This window comes from Piliocolobus tephrosceles, chromosome 6, assembly GCF_002776525.5.
Source record: "Piliocolobus tephrosceles isolate RC106 chromosome 6, ASM277652v3, whole genome shotgun sequence".
Classification (NCBI taxonomy): domain Eukaryota; kingdom Metazoa; phylum Chordata; class Mammalia; order Primates; family Cercopithecidae; genus Piliocolobus; species Piliocolobus tephrosceles.
Window position 1 is genome coordinate 40,843,520 of NC_045439.1, and position 18,621 is coordinate 40,862,140.

At 38.9% G+C, this 18,621-nt stretch overlaps 1 protein-coding gene across 12 annotated transcripts in view; it reads right to left on the minus strand.

Moving 5' to 3' along the window:
- FUT8 (fucosyltransferase 8) overlaps window positions 1-18,621 on the minus strand; it is a 331,654-nt gene that overhangs the window by 4,375 nt on the left and 308,658 nt on the right. For 11 of the 12 annotated variants that reach the window (XM_023232574.3, XM_023232591.2, XM_023232599.2 and 8 more), the window contains 3 exons: window positions 17,017-17,263; window positions 14,389-14,565; window positions 5,054-5,204 (listed from right to left, as the gene is read on the minus strand). In XM_023232574.3, the coding sequence (XP_023088342.1) occupies window positions 5,054-5,204; window positions 14,389-14,565; window positions 17,017-17,263 (575 nt within the window). The remainder of the gene's footprint in view (window positions 1-5,053; window positions 5,205-14,388; window positions 14,566-17,016; window positions 17,264-18,621) is intronic. The other variant, XM_023232638.2, reaches the window with a different exon arrangement.

The window sequence follows — 18,621 nt, forward strand, 5'->3', positions numbered from 1 at the left end:
AACAGATATGATTGTATTAAAAAAAAATTTAAAAAGAGGGAGGAATCCATTAGTCTGAATTTCATCCCTTAGAAGTAGCCTGAGTTTACATAAGCCTCCAAAGCTTTCTCAGAGTAGATGTGATCTTATTTTTGTCAAAACAGATAAGGGCAGGAGGATCTCCTAGTGTGAGAAGTTGGAAGTGGCTGAGAGATCTGTGCACTCTTCCTGTAAACTGCTTTGTTTTACTACACAATAAGAGAATAAGAACCAGGTCTTTTCTTTGTTGTGAGAAATGCCAGAAGGATTAATGCAGTAACAGCTGCACTGTACAGCACTCAGCATTGTAAGCTAGATAGAGCCCCTGTGGATGCAAATACTTTTCTTGTCTTCTGCTCTGGGAAGCAGTCATAGAGTTCACACCTTGGGATTTCACCCTGTGCTTTCCTCCATGGTACTCTCAACAGGTATCCACTGTTGTTTCATGAGCCACATCTCAATGGAAATTCCAATCCAGAGCGTTCTGTCTGGAATAGTTAACGCAGTTTTCGGTTTTGCCCTCTGGGCTTCCAAAATCTGATTCAAAGTGTAATAAGAGGAGTAGAGTTGCATGCAGACTTGGAATGAGACCACAGAGAGGCTCATAAGAGTATTGTAATAACTGCCATAAAGGGAGGTGTCATGGGGGAAAAAAGTGATTTTGTATTATGATTTTTCAATGGCTGCAACTACTGAGTAACGTTCACTGCTCTTTAAACAATGTCTTTAACAATGTTAGTCTTTAAAGTGAGCATCTGCAACCATTTTTGTAAGTCAGATTTCAGAAAAATAAAAATTGATTCCAGAACCTGATAAGCAATATTTTCAGAAAACCTTTCTGATACTGTGCCTATCTACAGCTGGGCTGTCAACTGCTGTTATTCTCGAACTATAAATTCTTTGTTTCAGATTTAAGATTCAAATAAGAAAATAAGTGACAAATGACATGCTTTGCACATAGGCAATTTCTAGTAACACAGAATAGGATTAATGCATTTGGTAGAATGTTTTAGAATGTGGTTGCATAGCTTTCAAAATTTACTTGAAAAAATGCTAATACTGCCTCCAATTTTCATATTAAATCCTGAGGACTGTGCTATTCAATTTATGAGGCTTTTAGGACAAACTTGGCTTTGAGAAACAGATCTGATGAAGGAATTCAGAAAGCTAAGAGCAATAATCGTAACAAAATTAGAGAGCAGAGCCACAGTGTTGGCTTTTAAAAACTTTTCACTGAAGAAGAGAGAATTCCCCTACCTCACTTAAGGATATAAAAGAAAGATTAGAAGCCTGAGACTGAGGGAGATGGGTATAAAAACTTCTGAGAAATCTCGATTAAGGTGCCATGACATTTTTGCCTGCAGTTTTCCAAACATGTAGCCTTGCATTTTTCCTTCTAGTATGGTATTTCATTCCTGCAGTATTGTCTACACTAGCTCATGGTCAACAGGTCAACTCTTTCCCACTACTGTTATATGGTATTCCTCAAAGGATAGTGTATAGGAGACAGAAAGTTTACATGAGTAAAACTTAAAGACTGTCAAATAATTATGAAGGAGATATTAAACTTGTATCACTTCCTAACATCTCCTGGCACATGAAATAATCATCGAAGAAAGTTGAGAATTGGTTATTCATGTTTTTATTCTGGGCTGAACATATTTTCAATGTTTATCTTTTGTCACTCTTCTGGATGTATGGCTTTAGTCTTCCTCCATTTTCCAGAATGCTTATGACATATACAGGAAAGTCTGAAAATTAATTTCACTAAGGTCAACACACACACATTTACTTGAAATACTAGGTCTTCACTCACCTTTTGGGAATGAAGAACTTTTGTTTCTGAAAAATCACATCATATGGCAATATTCTCTTTCAATAGGCTAAACAAAATGAAGCTGAGGTGGTACACTGGCCCAGAGAAATGTACATGCTGAATGTTAACAGTTCCTCTTCTTTACGGACCCTAAGCATTACCCATGACCAAAAGTAGAGCTAATGGAGTCCTTGAAGAGCTCGTTTCACGCTCCTTCTAAAATGTGAGAGCATTTGAAATGAAAGCCATGTGAAATGAAGAAAGCCATGTCTGAAATGAAGCCATGTGAAAAAGAGCTGCAAAATAAATACCATAAAGTCTAACAGGCAGAGATATTCCTGTAAGTATTCATATATATAATAATAGCAGCTAATGTGTTTAATACTGTATTGCTAGGTACTATTCACAGTGCTTTACTTTTTATAACTCCTTAATCCTCAAAAAACTCTATACTATAGGTACTATTATTTTTTCACATGTAGAAAAATAAACCAGTTAAGAGATAGGCTAAGTAATTTGTTCAAGGACACACAGCCACTAATTGCTCAAAGTTGGACTCAAATACAGATATCCCGACTCTATACCACAGGTTGTCTCTTTCTTGTTCTGTGATCAGTGGTCAATGGTTTGGCATTTTATCCCATTAGTGACTTTTTCTCACCTTCTATTGACGACAAGATATTTCTAGGGCATTTTCAAACAACTCCAATTTTGGTTTATGGTAAGGGAATCTATATAATAATCCTGCAAACAATTTCATTCACACTACAAAAACATTAAACTTTACTAAATACTTCTTTACTAAAAATATTTGAAAAAAATCCTGAGGTGCAAGTAAGCCCAAAGATTTATCACTGAATATGGAATTATTCTATAATTTCAAATGCTACAGTGGTTAGTCATCAAATAAGGTACATGATAAAGAGGTAATCACATTAGGCAAACTGCTACTCACTATAAAAATGGAAGGTATTTTTACTGTTAAACTTTTATTATAGCCCTAACATAAAATATTTTGAGTTATTCAAGTCTATTTTGGGTTATGAAATATTATTTTAATTTTGCTTAGGTTCAAATGAGTGAAATTATTTTGGGCAAACTTTGCCAAGAGTTTTTAGGAACAACATGATATATAAGTATGAGCCTTATTCCTTTGGATACAGAAAGTCTTCTCAGCATCACTCCTACTTCATATGAATTGCTTCTCTGGACCCAAGGTCTGAATACACTGAGGTCGACATTATGCATAAAACTAAACAAAGTAATAGAACGATATTCTCCTCAAGCCTAGACAGAATGCAACCATCATTAAGTGACAGAGATCCTGATTTCTAGGTCAAAATTGGAGTTATGAGGATCCAAAATTCTAAAGTACAACTTCAAAAAGGAAAAAAAAGAGTAAAGAAAAAAATTTTCTATTCCAGAATAAGCCTAATGGTATTACTAAGGAGGGTTGGAAGAAGATAAGCAAAACATGAGTACAACCCTGTAAGTCTCAGTGCCTGTCTACATGTGAGGTTGGTAAACATTTAGACATGTGTAAATTTATTTAATTTTAGAATCTTGTGACTAGAACAGTGACTCTCAACCAGGGCAATTTTGTTCCACAGGGGATATCTGGCAATATCGGGACACACTTTTGGTTGTCATAATTTGAAGTGAGGGTCTTACTGGCCAGGGAGGCTGCTAAATATCCTACAATGCACAATATGGCTCCTCACAACAAAGAATTATCGGGTCTAAAATAGTGCCTTGGTTGAGAAACCTGGACTAGAGGAGTTGACTTCAGGCAGGCCTAAAATCCAGGCCTACAGAGAAGGTGGCATACCTGGGGAAGTGACTCTTGATTCACTCATTCTAACAATAAGCATCAAGAATGTTTGGAGGTTGTTACCAGTTACATGTACCTGTTGATCAGGCAGATGCATAGTCAAGACTCTCAAAAACAGTTGGAAGGAACCAAGAAGTTATAAACCTTGCCCCTTTCTTGCAATAAGAATGGAAATGAGAGTTTCTTAAAGATAGGATCCGTGCCCCAATTAGGGAGAAACATCAATAGTGGATGCCTTCATGGGAACTTGAAGACATTTTCCCTTCTGATTAAGATTGCTGCTGTGTGTTCTGTGCAGCTATCTTTGGGTAGTAAGTTGTATTCTTATTCCATATTAAAGGAATCTGTAACCTTTGCCTGGCTAGGTATCTTTCCAAAAATCGTTTCGCCATCCCATGACAATGTATATTGTCATATAATAAGAAAGTATCCATTTCCTTTTACTCTCCGAAGTATACTCTTGTAACAATGATATGGCTTTCTTTTTTTCACATTTTCTTTTCTCTGCTGCTTCTCGACATTTAAGCATACATTTATCTTATACCAATTTGTATGTTCTGTTAATTATTCTCTAGTTATTTTATGTGTGCATTTTGCTTATTAGATTCTGGACCAGGGCAAGAACTGTATCTTCAATCTCCTTTGAAATCTCCTCTGCATCTAGTATAATTTTGAGTGTAACAGCTGGTTGAATGAACTAACCAATAATATGTGCATAAATGAGAGAACAGAATAAAATCCACTATAGTTATCCTGATAGTCCACAGGGCATATAAAGTTGGTTGGACCCTCATAAAAACACATATACCACACCCATAAAATATAATCATCTGCAACAATTAAATTCAAACAATGATTGTGATATTGTGTTTCTTAAATTTAACATACAGTTTCTCACTTGGTAGAAATGTAGTAGAACTTGAAAGGGAATTACATTTACTCTCTTTTCTATAAAGCAATCAACTGAGGCAAAATTTACGACATTTAAGCCTTTCAGTATCAGTGCACTAATGTGTAGAAATGGATGGATTCTGGTTACATATTGACTATATGCAAAATTAGAAAGTATTAAGTAAGCTTAATTACTTGTTGTTTCTGTTAAATGCTGTGAACAAGCCAAATACTTTAAACAACTCCAGTAACTGGCTTCAGTGGAGATGTAGTCAGCTATTACTTGCAAACAACTAAATATTCAGTGCACGTGAATGGCTATTTTATGGGATCTTTTCATTCTTTCACAAAAGGGATCATTACTGAGTATCAGAAAAATTGCACCTGAGTCACAATAATGAACATTAACAATACACAGACACACAAATAATTTTTCTGACTCCTATACAACCAAAAAGTATTGGTTATTTTAAAATGCCCTACTGACTGACACTTACCTGGGATGAAAAAGTACACACTAGGAAGTCTGCCTGAGAGAGAAAATGTATATCCAGGATTACTCCACGAAGTGAATTTTCTGTGTATCGATTGTGCAGTCCAGCTGACCAGGAAATAGAGTTATCACTAATAAATTCATAATTGGGGTACCTGAAAAAATAAATTAATTTATAGATGGTCATAGATATCACAGTATCCTATCAGAAGGTAGACTTGCTGCTTGGACTAAGAGCTTTCTAACAGAAAGGAGACCTTTAATTATGGCATTTAACAGTGTAGTTGATGAGACATCTTTGAAGTCCATCAGTGGGGCAGAAACCATTCTGGAATGTCCTATATATTAAACTTTATTGGCATATCATATAAAACACACATACATACATCAAAATGTCCTTTATCAATTCATGAAATAGTCGAAAATTGAAGTCTCCTTTTTCTTTTTGTAATGAGTGATTTTTAAGAGTTTATTCAAACTTCTTTCATATTTGGTCATGGAGCTTTTCCTTTGGAATATAAATGTTGTGATAAAACCTCATTAAATTTTTTAATTTAGAATTTTTGATCATTCAGATTTGGATTAGACTTTGTAAATGTCTTCTTCATTGACATTACAAGTTAATAATAAAAAGAAGTTAAGAGTCAAATATTTTAAAAATTTGTGAGAACTAATGGTCTCCCTTAACCTGCATCCTTCTTGAAGAATCATCTACTCTTACCTAATAACAGTAATAGCCCATTCTAATATTTATGGAAGCAAATTCCATAGATGCCCACCAAGTCATATTTTGGTAGTCTTGCTAGAGATACAGTGTGTGTTTAAAAGTATTCATACAGGATGTCTTCTGAAGAGAATCTAGAATATAATAGAGGAGGAATAAATATTTTCTGGAGGAATAATAGTTCCTATATAGAAACCCTGAAGCATCAGGAGTCAGTTTACATGTTTGTCTTTCAAACAGTATTCCAAAAAAGGTTAGGACCATGAGTTTTTTTTTCTCTGCATCACAGCATCTAGCACTCCACACAATGCTCTGTGAATAAATACACGAACAAGTGAGTGCTACCTATGCCTGGGACTTTCCCTAATCCCCTAAGAGCTGTTTTAGTTTCTCTTCATTTCATGGCCACCAAGGAGCTTTCCCTCATTGCCTCTGTAATAATGATTGTAAAGGCAAAGTCTCTGAGCACTGTTTCAGACTGCTATTCAGTGTTCAAATCCATTTGGCCTCATTATTTTTGACAGTTTGCTCTCTTCAGCTCAAAATCAAGGAGATGAAGAAAATGTCACATTTGTTCTGAAAAGAAAACAACCAGAAATAGTTTTAATGTGATTCTTGTGAAGCTGCATACCCAGGCATGAAGCAGAAACAACAACAAAGAAATATGAAATGCTAGAGGGAGAAAGAAAGGGGGGAACGGATAAAACCAGTACAGGTTTTATCCTTGAATAAAGACTAACTTTGTCAGCATGGTTTGGATGTTCAGTGAAACAAAGGAGTGATCAATTTGCCAAGAAGTAACACTAACATTAATGGTCTTCCTAACAAAAAGAGCCCTCTCTGGAACCAAATCAAAAGGGTACCTAAGGCTGGGTGTGGTGGCTCATCCCTATAATCCCAGAACTTTGGGAGGCTGAGGCAGGCAGACTGCTTGAACTCAGAAGTTTGAGACCAGCCTGGGCAACACAGTGAAACCCCACCACTATTAAAATAAAAAAATTAAAAACAAAAAAAAGAAAGGTACCTAAGTTCCTCAGGCCCATCTCTACATGCAAAAGAATTCTCAGGCCTATCTCTATGGCTTCATAAACGATACCTAAGTGTAAAACGAAACAAAACACACACAAACAAAACAGTAAATAATGGAAGAAGGAAACTACACATTTCATAATGAGCATGAAACTTTTTGCACAAACATGCTTCTTGTCTTTCGCCTTCAACTATGTCAGTGGAGGAATTCTTCTACCTTGAGGTTTTAGATTCTAGGAATTTTGTTTTCTTTTTCTACTGTATAAAAATTTATTTTTGTATCATCCATGAAGGACTAGCTTCCAGTTATAAACTAATATCTGGTGTTGTTTTCTGAAGTCCTTCCCTTGACTGAGGAAGATACTTCTCTTTGTGACTTCATCATAACTGGTACGTAAACTCCTTCAGGAGACTTATCTAACTATACTGTAATTATGTGTTACATGTATATTGTCTACCTGTTGGTTACTCCCTGAGATAAGGAGCCACACATTATATTTTGACTTTGTATTCCTAGTGCTCTGTGCTGTGTCCATCATATTATAGGAGTTCAACAAAACAGTGAACAAATACACCACTCATTGCTGATTCTTCGTTTCACAGGGCAACCAAATACTTTACAAAAAACTTTTAACCCAATGACAAGAACATTTCAATGTATCTACTTTTAGAAAGAACTCATCCAGTATTTTAAAAATAAAGAATAAACTCAATTTGTAAATATTTTACCTGGGAGACTTTTAAAGGCTTGTTTTTCTTCCTGGTTTAACCCCATCCCTAATCTCCACAATCTTAGAATGCAATATTGGGTAGCCAACTTTAATAGTTCTTATTTCTTTGACTGTCAATGATTTTGTGATTCAAACACTGTAATAATGAACTACTAAAGAGATCGCCACAATAGCAATGGCTGCCACAGTCACTGGGATGCTGGTGGTAAAATCTTGTGGATGAACTCAATTTTTTTTTTTTTTTTGAGATGGAGTCTCACTCTTGCCCAGACTGGAGTACAGTGGCACCATCTTGGCTCACTGCAACCTCTGCCTTCTGGGTTCACACTATTCTCCTGCCTCAGCCTCCTGAGTAGCTGGGACCACAGGCGCCCACCACCATGCCTGGCTAATTTTTTGTATTTTTAGTAGAGACGGGGTTTTACCATGTTAGCCAGGATGGTCTCGACCTCCTGACCTAGTGATCCACCCATCTCGGCCTCCCAAAGTGCTGGGATTACAGGCATGAGCCACTGCACCCGGCCAAACCCAATCTTAACATGGAGAAATCTGAAGTGTAATACCAAGCCACAAAGCATTAACTAAGCATCTTCACACAGAAGCTATATGCATAAAGCTAAGTTTAACCCCTTTTCAAAGAATGAGCAACACAGAAAATGGATTCTCCTCTGACTGTGTGAACACTATACATCATTTAAGTTTAATTTTTCATCTCTTCATCCTCTTGAAGCAGAAAAGTCTAACAACGATTACCTTGCACACTATGTACTTTGTTAATAGATTAATTCATGCTTTTGGTCTCCTAAAACAATGGAGAAGTTTTATGATTTGCTTAGGTATCAAAACCAATCCTGAGTGGTTTAAAGTAGAATTAAATCAGAGTAGAAAAACATTTAAGTAAAAGAGTAAAGAAAAAACCCCCATCATTTAAATCCCCAAGAAATGACTCAAGTCGAAAATAAAAATAAAAGGAATTACAAAGAGAAAAAAATTATGCGTAAAAGGCTACTACTAACAGAATATGGAGAAAATTGCTGCCTGGACTACCACTGGGAGGGGAGTTACAGCTGTTGGCTACAAGGAGGAAATTCTGGTTTTACTATTCGTGCAGTTCAAGTAGATACTGCCAACTGTACGATAAGGGTTGTTTGTTTGGTATAAAACTGTCATGCTGTGCTATGGATCAAAGCTGTAAAATGTTTATATCTAGTCGAGTGTGGTGGCATGTGCCTGTAGTCCCAGCTACTCAGGTGGCTGAGGTGGGAGGATCATTGAGCCCAGGAGGTCAAGGCTGCAGTGAGCTGAGATTGCACTCCAACCTGGACCCTGTATTTAAAAAAAAAAAAAAAAAAAAGTTTATATCCTTGCATCTAAATACTTCCAGGTCCAGAAATCTAAGGAAATAATGTGGATAATTTTAGGCACATGTCATAGCATTACTTATAAGAATGAAACATTGGAAATAACCTGACTGCCGAATATTCGGAGAATGGTTGGTCAAATAAGCAATGACATATCCGTACAATGTATATGTATGTAGTCATTAAAAAAGATGTGGCTGGGCGCGGTGGCTCATGCCTATAATCCAGCATTTTGGGAGGCCGAGGTGGGCAGATTACCTGAGGTTGGGAGTTTGAGACCAGCCTGACCAACATGGAGAAACCCCGTCTCTACTAAAAATACAAAATTAGCCAGGAGTCGTGCCACATCCCTGTAATTCCAGCTACTAAGGAGGCTGAAGCAGGAGAATCGCTTGCATCTGGAAGGCAGAGATTTCAGTGAGCCGAAATCGCGCCATGGCACTCCCGCCTGGACAACAAGAGTGAAACTCTGTCTCAAAAAAAAAAAAAGATATTTAGGCTGGGCATGGTGGCTCACGTCAGTAATCCCAGCACTTTGGAGGACAAGGCGGGAGGACTGCTTGAGCCCAGGAGGTCAAGACCAGCCTCAGCAACATGCGATCCTGTCTCTACCCACAAAAAATTAGCTAAGCATGATGACACACGCCAATGGTCCCAGCTACTCGGGAAGCTGAGGAAGGAGAATCTCTTAAGCCCAGGAGGTTGAGGCTGCCGTGAGCCACGCTTGCACCAATGAACCCCAGCCTGGGTGAAAAAAAAAAAAAAAAAAAAAAAAAAAAAAAAAATGATATTTACAATGACTGTTTTAGCAACCTGGGAGAATGGATCTATTGCTGTATTGTGAAAAGGGTTTATATTATAAAGAATTCAATCAACTACAGTAATGCTCCAGTTAACAACGAGGATATGTTCTGAGAAATACATCATTAGGCAATGTTATCATCACGCCAACATCATAGAGTGTATTTACAAAAATCTGGATGGCATAGCCAACTATACCACACCTAAGCTATATACATATACCCACCTAAAATATATGGAATGCTTATTGCTCCCAGGCTACAAACCTGTACAGCATGTTATTATATTGAATACTGAGGGTAGTTGTAACACAATGGTAACTATTTGTGTATCTAAACACAGAAAAGGTACAGTAAAAGTACAGTTTTATAATCTATGGGACCACCATCACACAGGTGCTTCATCACTGACTGAAACGTTATGTGGTACATGACTGTATTAAAAAATGAGACTACATAAATGGGATTGAGGATAATACTTTTTCCTTGCTTCGGTAATGATATGGTTTGGCTGGATCCCCAAACCTTGCCCGTGCTGTTCTCACGATAGTGAATAAGTTTTACGAGATTCGATGGTTTTAAAAACGGGAGTTTCCCTGCACAAGCTCTCTTCTCTTGTCTGCCACGATGTAAGTCACGCCTTTCACCTTCCATCATGATTGTGAGGCCTTCCCAGCTCTGTGGAACTGTAAGTACATTAAACCTCCTTCTTTTGCAAATTGCCCAGTCTCGAGTATGTCTTAATTAGCAGTGTGAAAATGGACTAATATGGTAAATTGGTACAAGAAGTGGAGTGCTGCTGAAAAGATACCTGAAAATGTGGAAGTGACTTTGGAATTGGGTAACAGGCAGAGGGTAGAACAGTCTGGAGGGCTCAGAAGAAGACAGGAAAATGTAGGAAAGTTTGGAACTTCCTAGAGACTTGTTGAATGGCTTTGTCCAAAATGCTGATAGTGATATGGACAATAAAGTCCAGCTGAGGTGGTCTCAGATGGAGATGAGGAACTGGAACAAAGGTGACTCTTGTTATGTTTTAGCAAAAAGACTGGCAGCATTTTGTCCCTGCCCTAGAGATCCGTGGAACTTTGAACTTGACAGAGATGATTTAGGGTATCTGGATTATAGGTATCTAAGCAGCAAAGATTTCAAGAGGTGACTTGGGTGCTGCTAAAGGCATTCAGTTTTATAAGGGGGGCACAGCATAAAAGTTTGGAAAATTTGCAGCCTGACAATGTGACAGAAAAGAAAATCCCATTTCCTGAGGAGAAATACAAGCCAGCTGCAGAAACTTGCAGAAGTCCTGAGGAGCCGAGTGTTAATCACCAATACAATGGGGAAAATGTCTCCAGGGCATGTCAGAGACCTTTGCAGCAGCCCCTCACATCAGAGGCCCGGAGGTTTAGGAGGAAAAAATGATTCTGTGGGCTGGGCCCAGGGTCCCCCTGCTGTGTTCAGTCTAGGGACCTGGTACCCTGCATCCTAGCTGCTTCTGTCATGATAAAAAGGGGCTAAAGTACAGCTCAGGCTATTGCTTCAGAGGGTGGAAGCCCCAAGCCTTGGCAGCTTCCATATGGTGTTGGGCCTGTGGGTGTACAGAAGTCAGGAATTGAGGTTTGGGAATCTCTGCCTGGATTTCAGATGATGTATAAAAACACCTGGATGCCCACGCAGAAGTTTGCTACAGGAATGGGGCTCTCATGGAGAACCTCTGCTAGGGCAGTGCAGAAGCGAAATGTGGGGTCAGAGCCCCCACACAGAGTCCCCACTGGGGCACCACCTAGTGGAGCTGTTAGAAGAGGGCCACCGTCCTCCAGACCCCAGAATGGTAAATCCACCAACAGCTTGCACCATGCACCTGGAAAAGCCACAGACACTTAGTGTCAGCACACGAAAGCAGCAAGGAAGGGGGGGTTATACACTGCAAAGCCATAGGCGTGGAATTGCCCAAGGCCAAAGGAGCACACCTCTTGCATCAGTGTGACCTGTATGTGAGACATGGAGTCAAAGGAGATCATTTTGCAGCTTTAAGATTTGACTACCCCACTGGATTTCGGAATTGCATGGGGCCTGTAGCCTCTTTGTTTTGGCCAATTTCTCTCTTTTGGAATGGGTGTATTTATCCAATGCCTGCATCCCCACTGTATACAGGAAGTAACTAACTTGCTTTTGATTTTATAGGCTCATAGGTGGAAGGGACTTGCCTTGTCTTGGATAAGACTTTGGACTGTGGACTTTTGAGTTAATGCTTAAATGAGTTAAGACTTTGGGGGACTGTTGGAAAAGTATGACTGGTTTTGAAATGTGAGGACATGAGATTTGGGAGTGGCCAGGGGTAGAACGATATGGTTTGGCTGTGTCTCCACCCAGATCTCATCTTGAATTCTCCGGTGTTGTGGGAGGGACCCAGTGTGAGGTAACTGAATCATGGGGGCAAATCTTTCCCCTGGTGTTCTCGTGATAGTGAATAGTCTCACAAGATCTAATGGTTTTAAAAATGGGAGTTTCCCTGCACAAGCTCTCTTCTCTTGTCTGCTGCCATGTGAGACATGCCTTTCACCTTCTACCATGATTGTGAGCGCCCCCCCACCCCACCAGGGATGTGGAACTATAAGTCCATTAAACCTCTTCCTTTTGTCAATAGCCCATTCTGGGGCATGTCTTTATCAGCAGCATGAAAATGAATAAGGTATTTACCAACTTGCATATTTTTAAGTGAGCATGAATTAATCTGCTCATCAAGAAAACAAGAAAAAATACTTGTGATGCATTCAAGAACAAGTGAAAGAATAGACAAAATTAGTATCTTTTTCTTCAACCAAGCTACAAAGTCAGTTTGGCGTTTTAAATTGAAGAAACATGGTAAACCATACTTTTTTAAAAATTGTGTTTTGTACCCAAATGTTCATTTAATCCCTCTTACATTAACTCACTTGTATACTTGGCTGATTAATTATCTGCCCTTTGTTTACATATACACATATCTTAGTGTGTGTGTGTGCGCGCGCACGCACACGCATGCATGCATGTGTATGGTAGTGTGTGTACGTGCTCAAGAGAGGGAGTCTTGAATAAAAAAGGCAATTTGCTTCAGGTTCATTTGGATTCCTCAGAGGTAGAAAGAGGATTTAAATTATTATCTAATGACTTAGATTAACACCTGCATTACAGTCCTCATTCTAAATTTATTTATTTTCCTCACTCCCATTTGAAACATGGGGAACAATAAATACGTTAATTAAATAGCCAAAAAGCTTACATGATTAACTGTTAATGTTTCCAAACTGATGGGATTGAAATCAACACTATTTAATATTTACTGGGCATTTAACTACAGCTAGGTATTATATCCAAAGCACTTATAATCTAGTGAAGGAGACAGAAGTAAGCAAGTGCTAAACACTACAACAGAAGACTGCACAGAGTCGGGGACACAGGCCAGTCAAGGGTTCAGGGATGACTTCTGGAGGAGATAGTATCGGAGCAGAACTAAGACTAGAATTTTCTTCTCCTTAATTTCCTACTTTCACATACATTTAATACATCCTTCATTTATTGATAGTAAATAAAGACCAACTCCAGGTTTACCCAGATCCTGTAAGAAGTATCCAATTAGGATTTGTGCTTTATCTGTGTGTTTTCATAATACCCCATGTTAACCCTGTAATAGTGTTACTCACACTGTAGGGTAATTGTTTATTCCCCTATTAGATTTGGGAATTCCTTGACAGCAGGGAGTATCTTGTTTATCATGAAATCCCCAGCACCCAGCACAGTGCCTGAAATACAGGCAAGCTCAAAAAATAATTGTTACTGTTCCATACATACTAGTAGTCTTTATTCCTCAACTTACAAAACTTACTTTTTGATTTCTTACCTTTCTTTAGTATAACTTTCAAATTCCAGAAATTATTATAAGACAAAACTCTACATATGTGTTCAGTTGCCTGTAATTGTTAATAAAGAAAGTGAAATCAAAATGGTAAGCACCTGGTTTTATTGCTAACAGTCTGTATAGCTGGCTAGTGTTACTGACTGAATGTTTACATTTGCACAAATTCCTATGTTGAATCCCTAACCTCACAGTGATGGTGTTTGGAAATAGGACCATTGAGAAATAATTAGGCTTAGATGAGGTCATGAGAGTGGGGCCCTCATGAGATTGGTGTCCTTATATGTAGAGACATCAGAACACTTCCTCTCCTGTTCCCTGCACACACAAAGAAGAGGTCACAGGAGCACAGACTGAAATAGTGGCTGCTTACAAGCCAAGAGAAAATTAAATCTACCTGGCCAGCATCTTGATCTTGAACTTCCCAGCCTCAGAACAGGGACAAATAAATTTCTGTAATTTAAGCCACTCAGTCTATGTTATTTTGTTATGGTAGCTCCAACAGACTAATGAAGATTTTAGTACCAAGAAGTAGGGTGATACTTTTAATGATGATAATGATTATTGTTGGTGACAATACGTAAGTCAGTGGTCCAGTTCATTTTAGACTTCTTATAAGGCATTATTGGATATGGCTAATAAAAATGCTTTGATTAGACTGACAGTTATACAAGTATATAGTCACTTGAATTTTTAAAACCCTAATAATTAGCAATAATAATATACAAAAATCACAAGTCATGGGAAGTAAGAATTCTTTTAAACTGAAAGAGACAATCTAGAATCACCAGTTGGTCTAACTTACTTTGTTTTTGCCTCCTTTAATAAAGAAGGGTCATCTGTGGCCAAATACACTCTTTTTTTGTCCACTTGCATTCTGCGTGCAAGAAGCTGAAAATGTTCTTCAACATGCACCATGTACTCTTCAATGGGATGGAAGGCAGCTTCTGTTCCCACTTTGTCTGTGCGTCTGACATGGACTCTGGGGGAGAAAGTCAGATTCTGCTGGTAATGTACTGACACTGGGTGCTTTCAAGGTACTCAATTTATACCACTACTTATGGTGGCATTATAGGCATTTTTAACAGATTTTTCTTTCATTTTAACCATTAGAAAAAGTAAAACACATAGTATTTTAAAAACTCAAAAATACATATTCTAAATATATTTGCAGGCTAAACAATACAAGGGGAATTAGAAAGTAAGTAAAGCCTTTGAAGAATGATTTCTTTTTTTTTTTTTTTTGAGACGGAGTCTTGCTCTGCCGCCCAGGCTAGAGTGCAGTGGCCGGATCTCAGCTCACTGCAAGCTCCGCCTCCCGGGTTCACGCCATTCTCCTGCCTCAGCCTCCCGAGTAGCTGGGACTACAGGCACCCGCCTCGTCGCCCGGCTAGTTTTTTTTGCATTTTTTAGTAGAGACGGGGTTTCACCGTATTAGCCAGGATGGTCTCGATCTCCTGACCTCGTGATCCACCCGTCTCGGCCTCCCAAAGTGCTGGGATTACAGGCTTGAGCCACCGCGCCCGGCCGAAGAATGATTTCTTATAGAGAAAATAATTCATATCTTAGGAATAAATGGGAGATTCCAGAGTTGCATTTCATACTAGGCAGCAACCAGATGTCTGGAAAAAAACTGAATATAACTTAAGATTTTTGTTACCAGGATGATACCAGGATTCACAGTTGTTACTAAAGAACATTAGAGGTATTATTTGTAAAGTTCTGATACCAAGGGTTTTCCTCTTTATTTTACCCTGTAGAGTCACCATAACTGCCAGCTTGTAGAACTTAAAGTTGTCCCAGGAAAACACTGACCTGGATAAACTTTTACAGCACCGTTAAGACCGGCAAACCTTTTAATATTTTAAGTAAATGAAGCCGATTCCAGCCCTTCTGTTGTGGGCATAATGAATTTCCTTTCTCTGTTTTTCACCATATCAAACGAGTGCAGATACTGATTTCATCTGACGTATTTTAAAAAAGCCCCAAAACTGTAAAATTGGGGAAACAGATTTACACTGCCCTGTACTGAATAAGGCACTGACTCCCACAGTATTCTCTCTCCTCCCATCTTAGTGTTTCTAAAGTCATTTTTTTTTTTTTAGACAAGGTCTTGCTCTGTGGCACACGTTTTCAGAACATTTTCAGCAGTGGCGTGATTACGGCTTACTCCAATCTGCCTCCCAGGCTCAAGTGATCCTCCCACCTCAGCCTCCTGAACAGCTGTGACTACAGGCATGTGCCACCATGCCTGGCTAATTTTTGCTTTTTTTTTTTTTTTTTGGTATTGATGGGGTTTCAACCATGTTGCCTAGGTTGAGTTTTCTCAAACTTCTGGGCTCAAGTGATCCACCTGCCTCAGCCTCCCAAAGTGTTGTGATTACAGGCATGAGCCACTATGCCTGGCCCCAAAGTAATATTAACGGAAATAAAAATAACACTTTATTTTCATAAATTAAAAGATTCTCCTGAAATCTTGCCTTCCCCTCCCCACACATTACTAAATCACTATTCATATGTAGAAAAAGGTAGATTTATATGCCTTTAGGTCACAGTATATGGGTATGCCTTAGGCCAAGCCTAAGGCCAGTTTTTTTATTATGAATGTGGAGTGAAGGTTTGATTTCACTAGAGTTACTCTGCCATCTTCATGGCTATTCTTTGCTTTGCATTCCAGACTATAATCCAGATGTGGATACAATCATATGGACATCTATTCTATCATCTTTTCCTTCCCACATCCTTCATAATCACCCTTTCTCTGCGGAAACTGGAATTGTTCAGTGTGCTCTACAGAGATGAAGTGGGCAGAACAAATGATTCCACTGAATTTCAATCAAAAGTTACATGAGAAGAAATACGATTTGATATTCTGACTTCACATGTACCTTCTTTAGGTCTAACACTTAGAATGGGGTCAATAACTTCTCTACATATGAAGACTAAGACACAAGGAAAGATGTGGGGTGGGAAATACGAAAATAAAAATAAAAAGAAGCTGGACATGGTGGTACATGCCTGTAGACCCAGCTATTATACTTGGGAGGCTGAGGTAGGAGGATCACTTGAGCCCAGGGTGGTCAAGGCTGCAGTGAGCCACTACACTTCAGCCTGGGTGACAGAGTGAGACCCTACTTCAAAAATAACACCAACAAAAGCCAAAAGAGCTGTGATAAGAGGAGAAAGAAGCAAAGGAAGAGAAGCACTGGAGACAGTAATAGAGGACTACCAAGAAACTTTCTCAGCTGTTCTAAGTAAACAAACAAACAAAAAAAGAATAGTCTCCATGTGCCCTTAGGATAGCTCTAGAATCTCTGTTCTTTGGTGGGACTATAAAAATTGAACTATATATTGTAAAATTCACAATATGTTGTAAAGATATATAACCCTAACTACTACATATCACAGTTTGAAGAAAAAATCAGAGTCTTACCCAATAACTGGATGTTTGAAGCCAAGCTTCTTGGTGGCTTCTTCTATTTCTTTTTCTAGCCAAGGCTGTGGACGGATCAAGTATTTGACAAACTGAGACACCCACCACACTGCAGGGTCACCATGCACTCGTATAAGTCGATCTGCGAGGTCTTCTGGTACAGCCAAGGGTAAATATGGAGGACGGGGATGAAGACTGTCTACAATAGGAAGCTCAACCACTTGAACATTTTTGTCCTTCACTTCACCTGACAATATCAAAACATATAATTGTTAACACATGGTATTCCTTATACATCTACCATTCAACAATAACTTATTCTGAGTGCTTTCATCCTCATAGCAACTCGAAAGAAGTATAATCTTCACTTTACAAAGGAAGTTAAACAACTTGCTCAAAATACCAGAGCAAAAGTGACGGAGGTGAATTTCACAAGCAGGTTAGTCTACCGCTCAAGTCTCTGGTCTTTTCTAAAAATTTCTATCATAACATGCTGTCATATCAACACCTCATGGTATCTAGAACTCAAAAGTATCTCATCAAAGAATGACAAAGACACAGCCAGCTAGCAAAGTTCTATTTTTTATTATTGTTTTGGAATTAGAAAATAAAGTGTTCTCAAAGCTTCTAGCTTTTCATTACAGCAAATTGCTCTTGCATTACTTTCATGACAGAATACAATGACTCTGGAAACACCTGAAGATTATAATTAAAACCCAATCATCTATATCTTTTAAAGAAAAAAATTAGATAATTCTAAAGTCTTTTTTTTTTTTTAATCTATTGTAGGGAGATGAAGCAAGATGGATGAATAGAAGCCTCAACCGATCGCTGCCCCCACCACAGAACACCAAATTTAACAACTATCTACACAAAAAAGCATCTTCACAAGAACCAAAAATCAGGTGAGTGATCACAGTACCTGGTTTTAACTTCGTATTGCTGAAAGAAGCACTGAAGAGAGTAGGAAAGACAGTTTTGGATTGTCTATGCCACCCCTTCCCCACCCCCATGTAGTGGCCATGTGGTGCAAAGAATCTGTGTGCTTGGGGGAGGGAGAGTGCAGTGATTGTGGGACTTTGCACTGGAACTCAGTGTTGCCATGTCACAGCAGAAAGCAACACCAGGCCAACTGGCAAGCAACACCCAGGCCATTAGCAAAGAACTCAGCCAATGCCCATGGAGGGAGAATTTAGATGTGCCCTCGCCAGAGGAGAAATGTCCATCCCAGCGGTTGGAGCCCGTGTTTCAACAAGCCTTACCACTATAGGCTAAAGTGTCCTGGGGCCCTAAATAAACTTGAAAAGCAGTCTAGGACACAGGAACTGCAATTTCTAGGCAAGTTTTAGTGCTGGGCTGGGCTTGAAAGCCATTAGACCTACGGGGCATGTAACCTAGTGAGACACCAGCTGAGGTGGCTAAGGCAGTGTTATGCCACCCTTTCCCTAATCTAAGACAGCACAGTTCACAGCTCCAAAAGAGACTCCTTCCTTCCACTTGAGCAGTGGAGAGGGAAGAGTAAAGAGGACTTTATCTTGTATCTTGGATACCAGCTCAGCCACAATGGAACAGAGCACCAAGTGGGCTCTTGGGGGTCCCTGATTC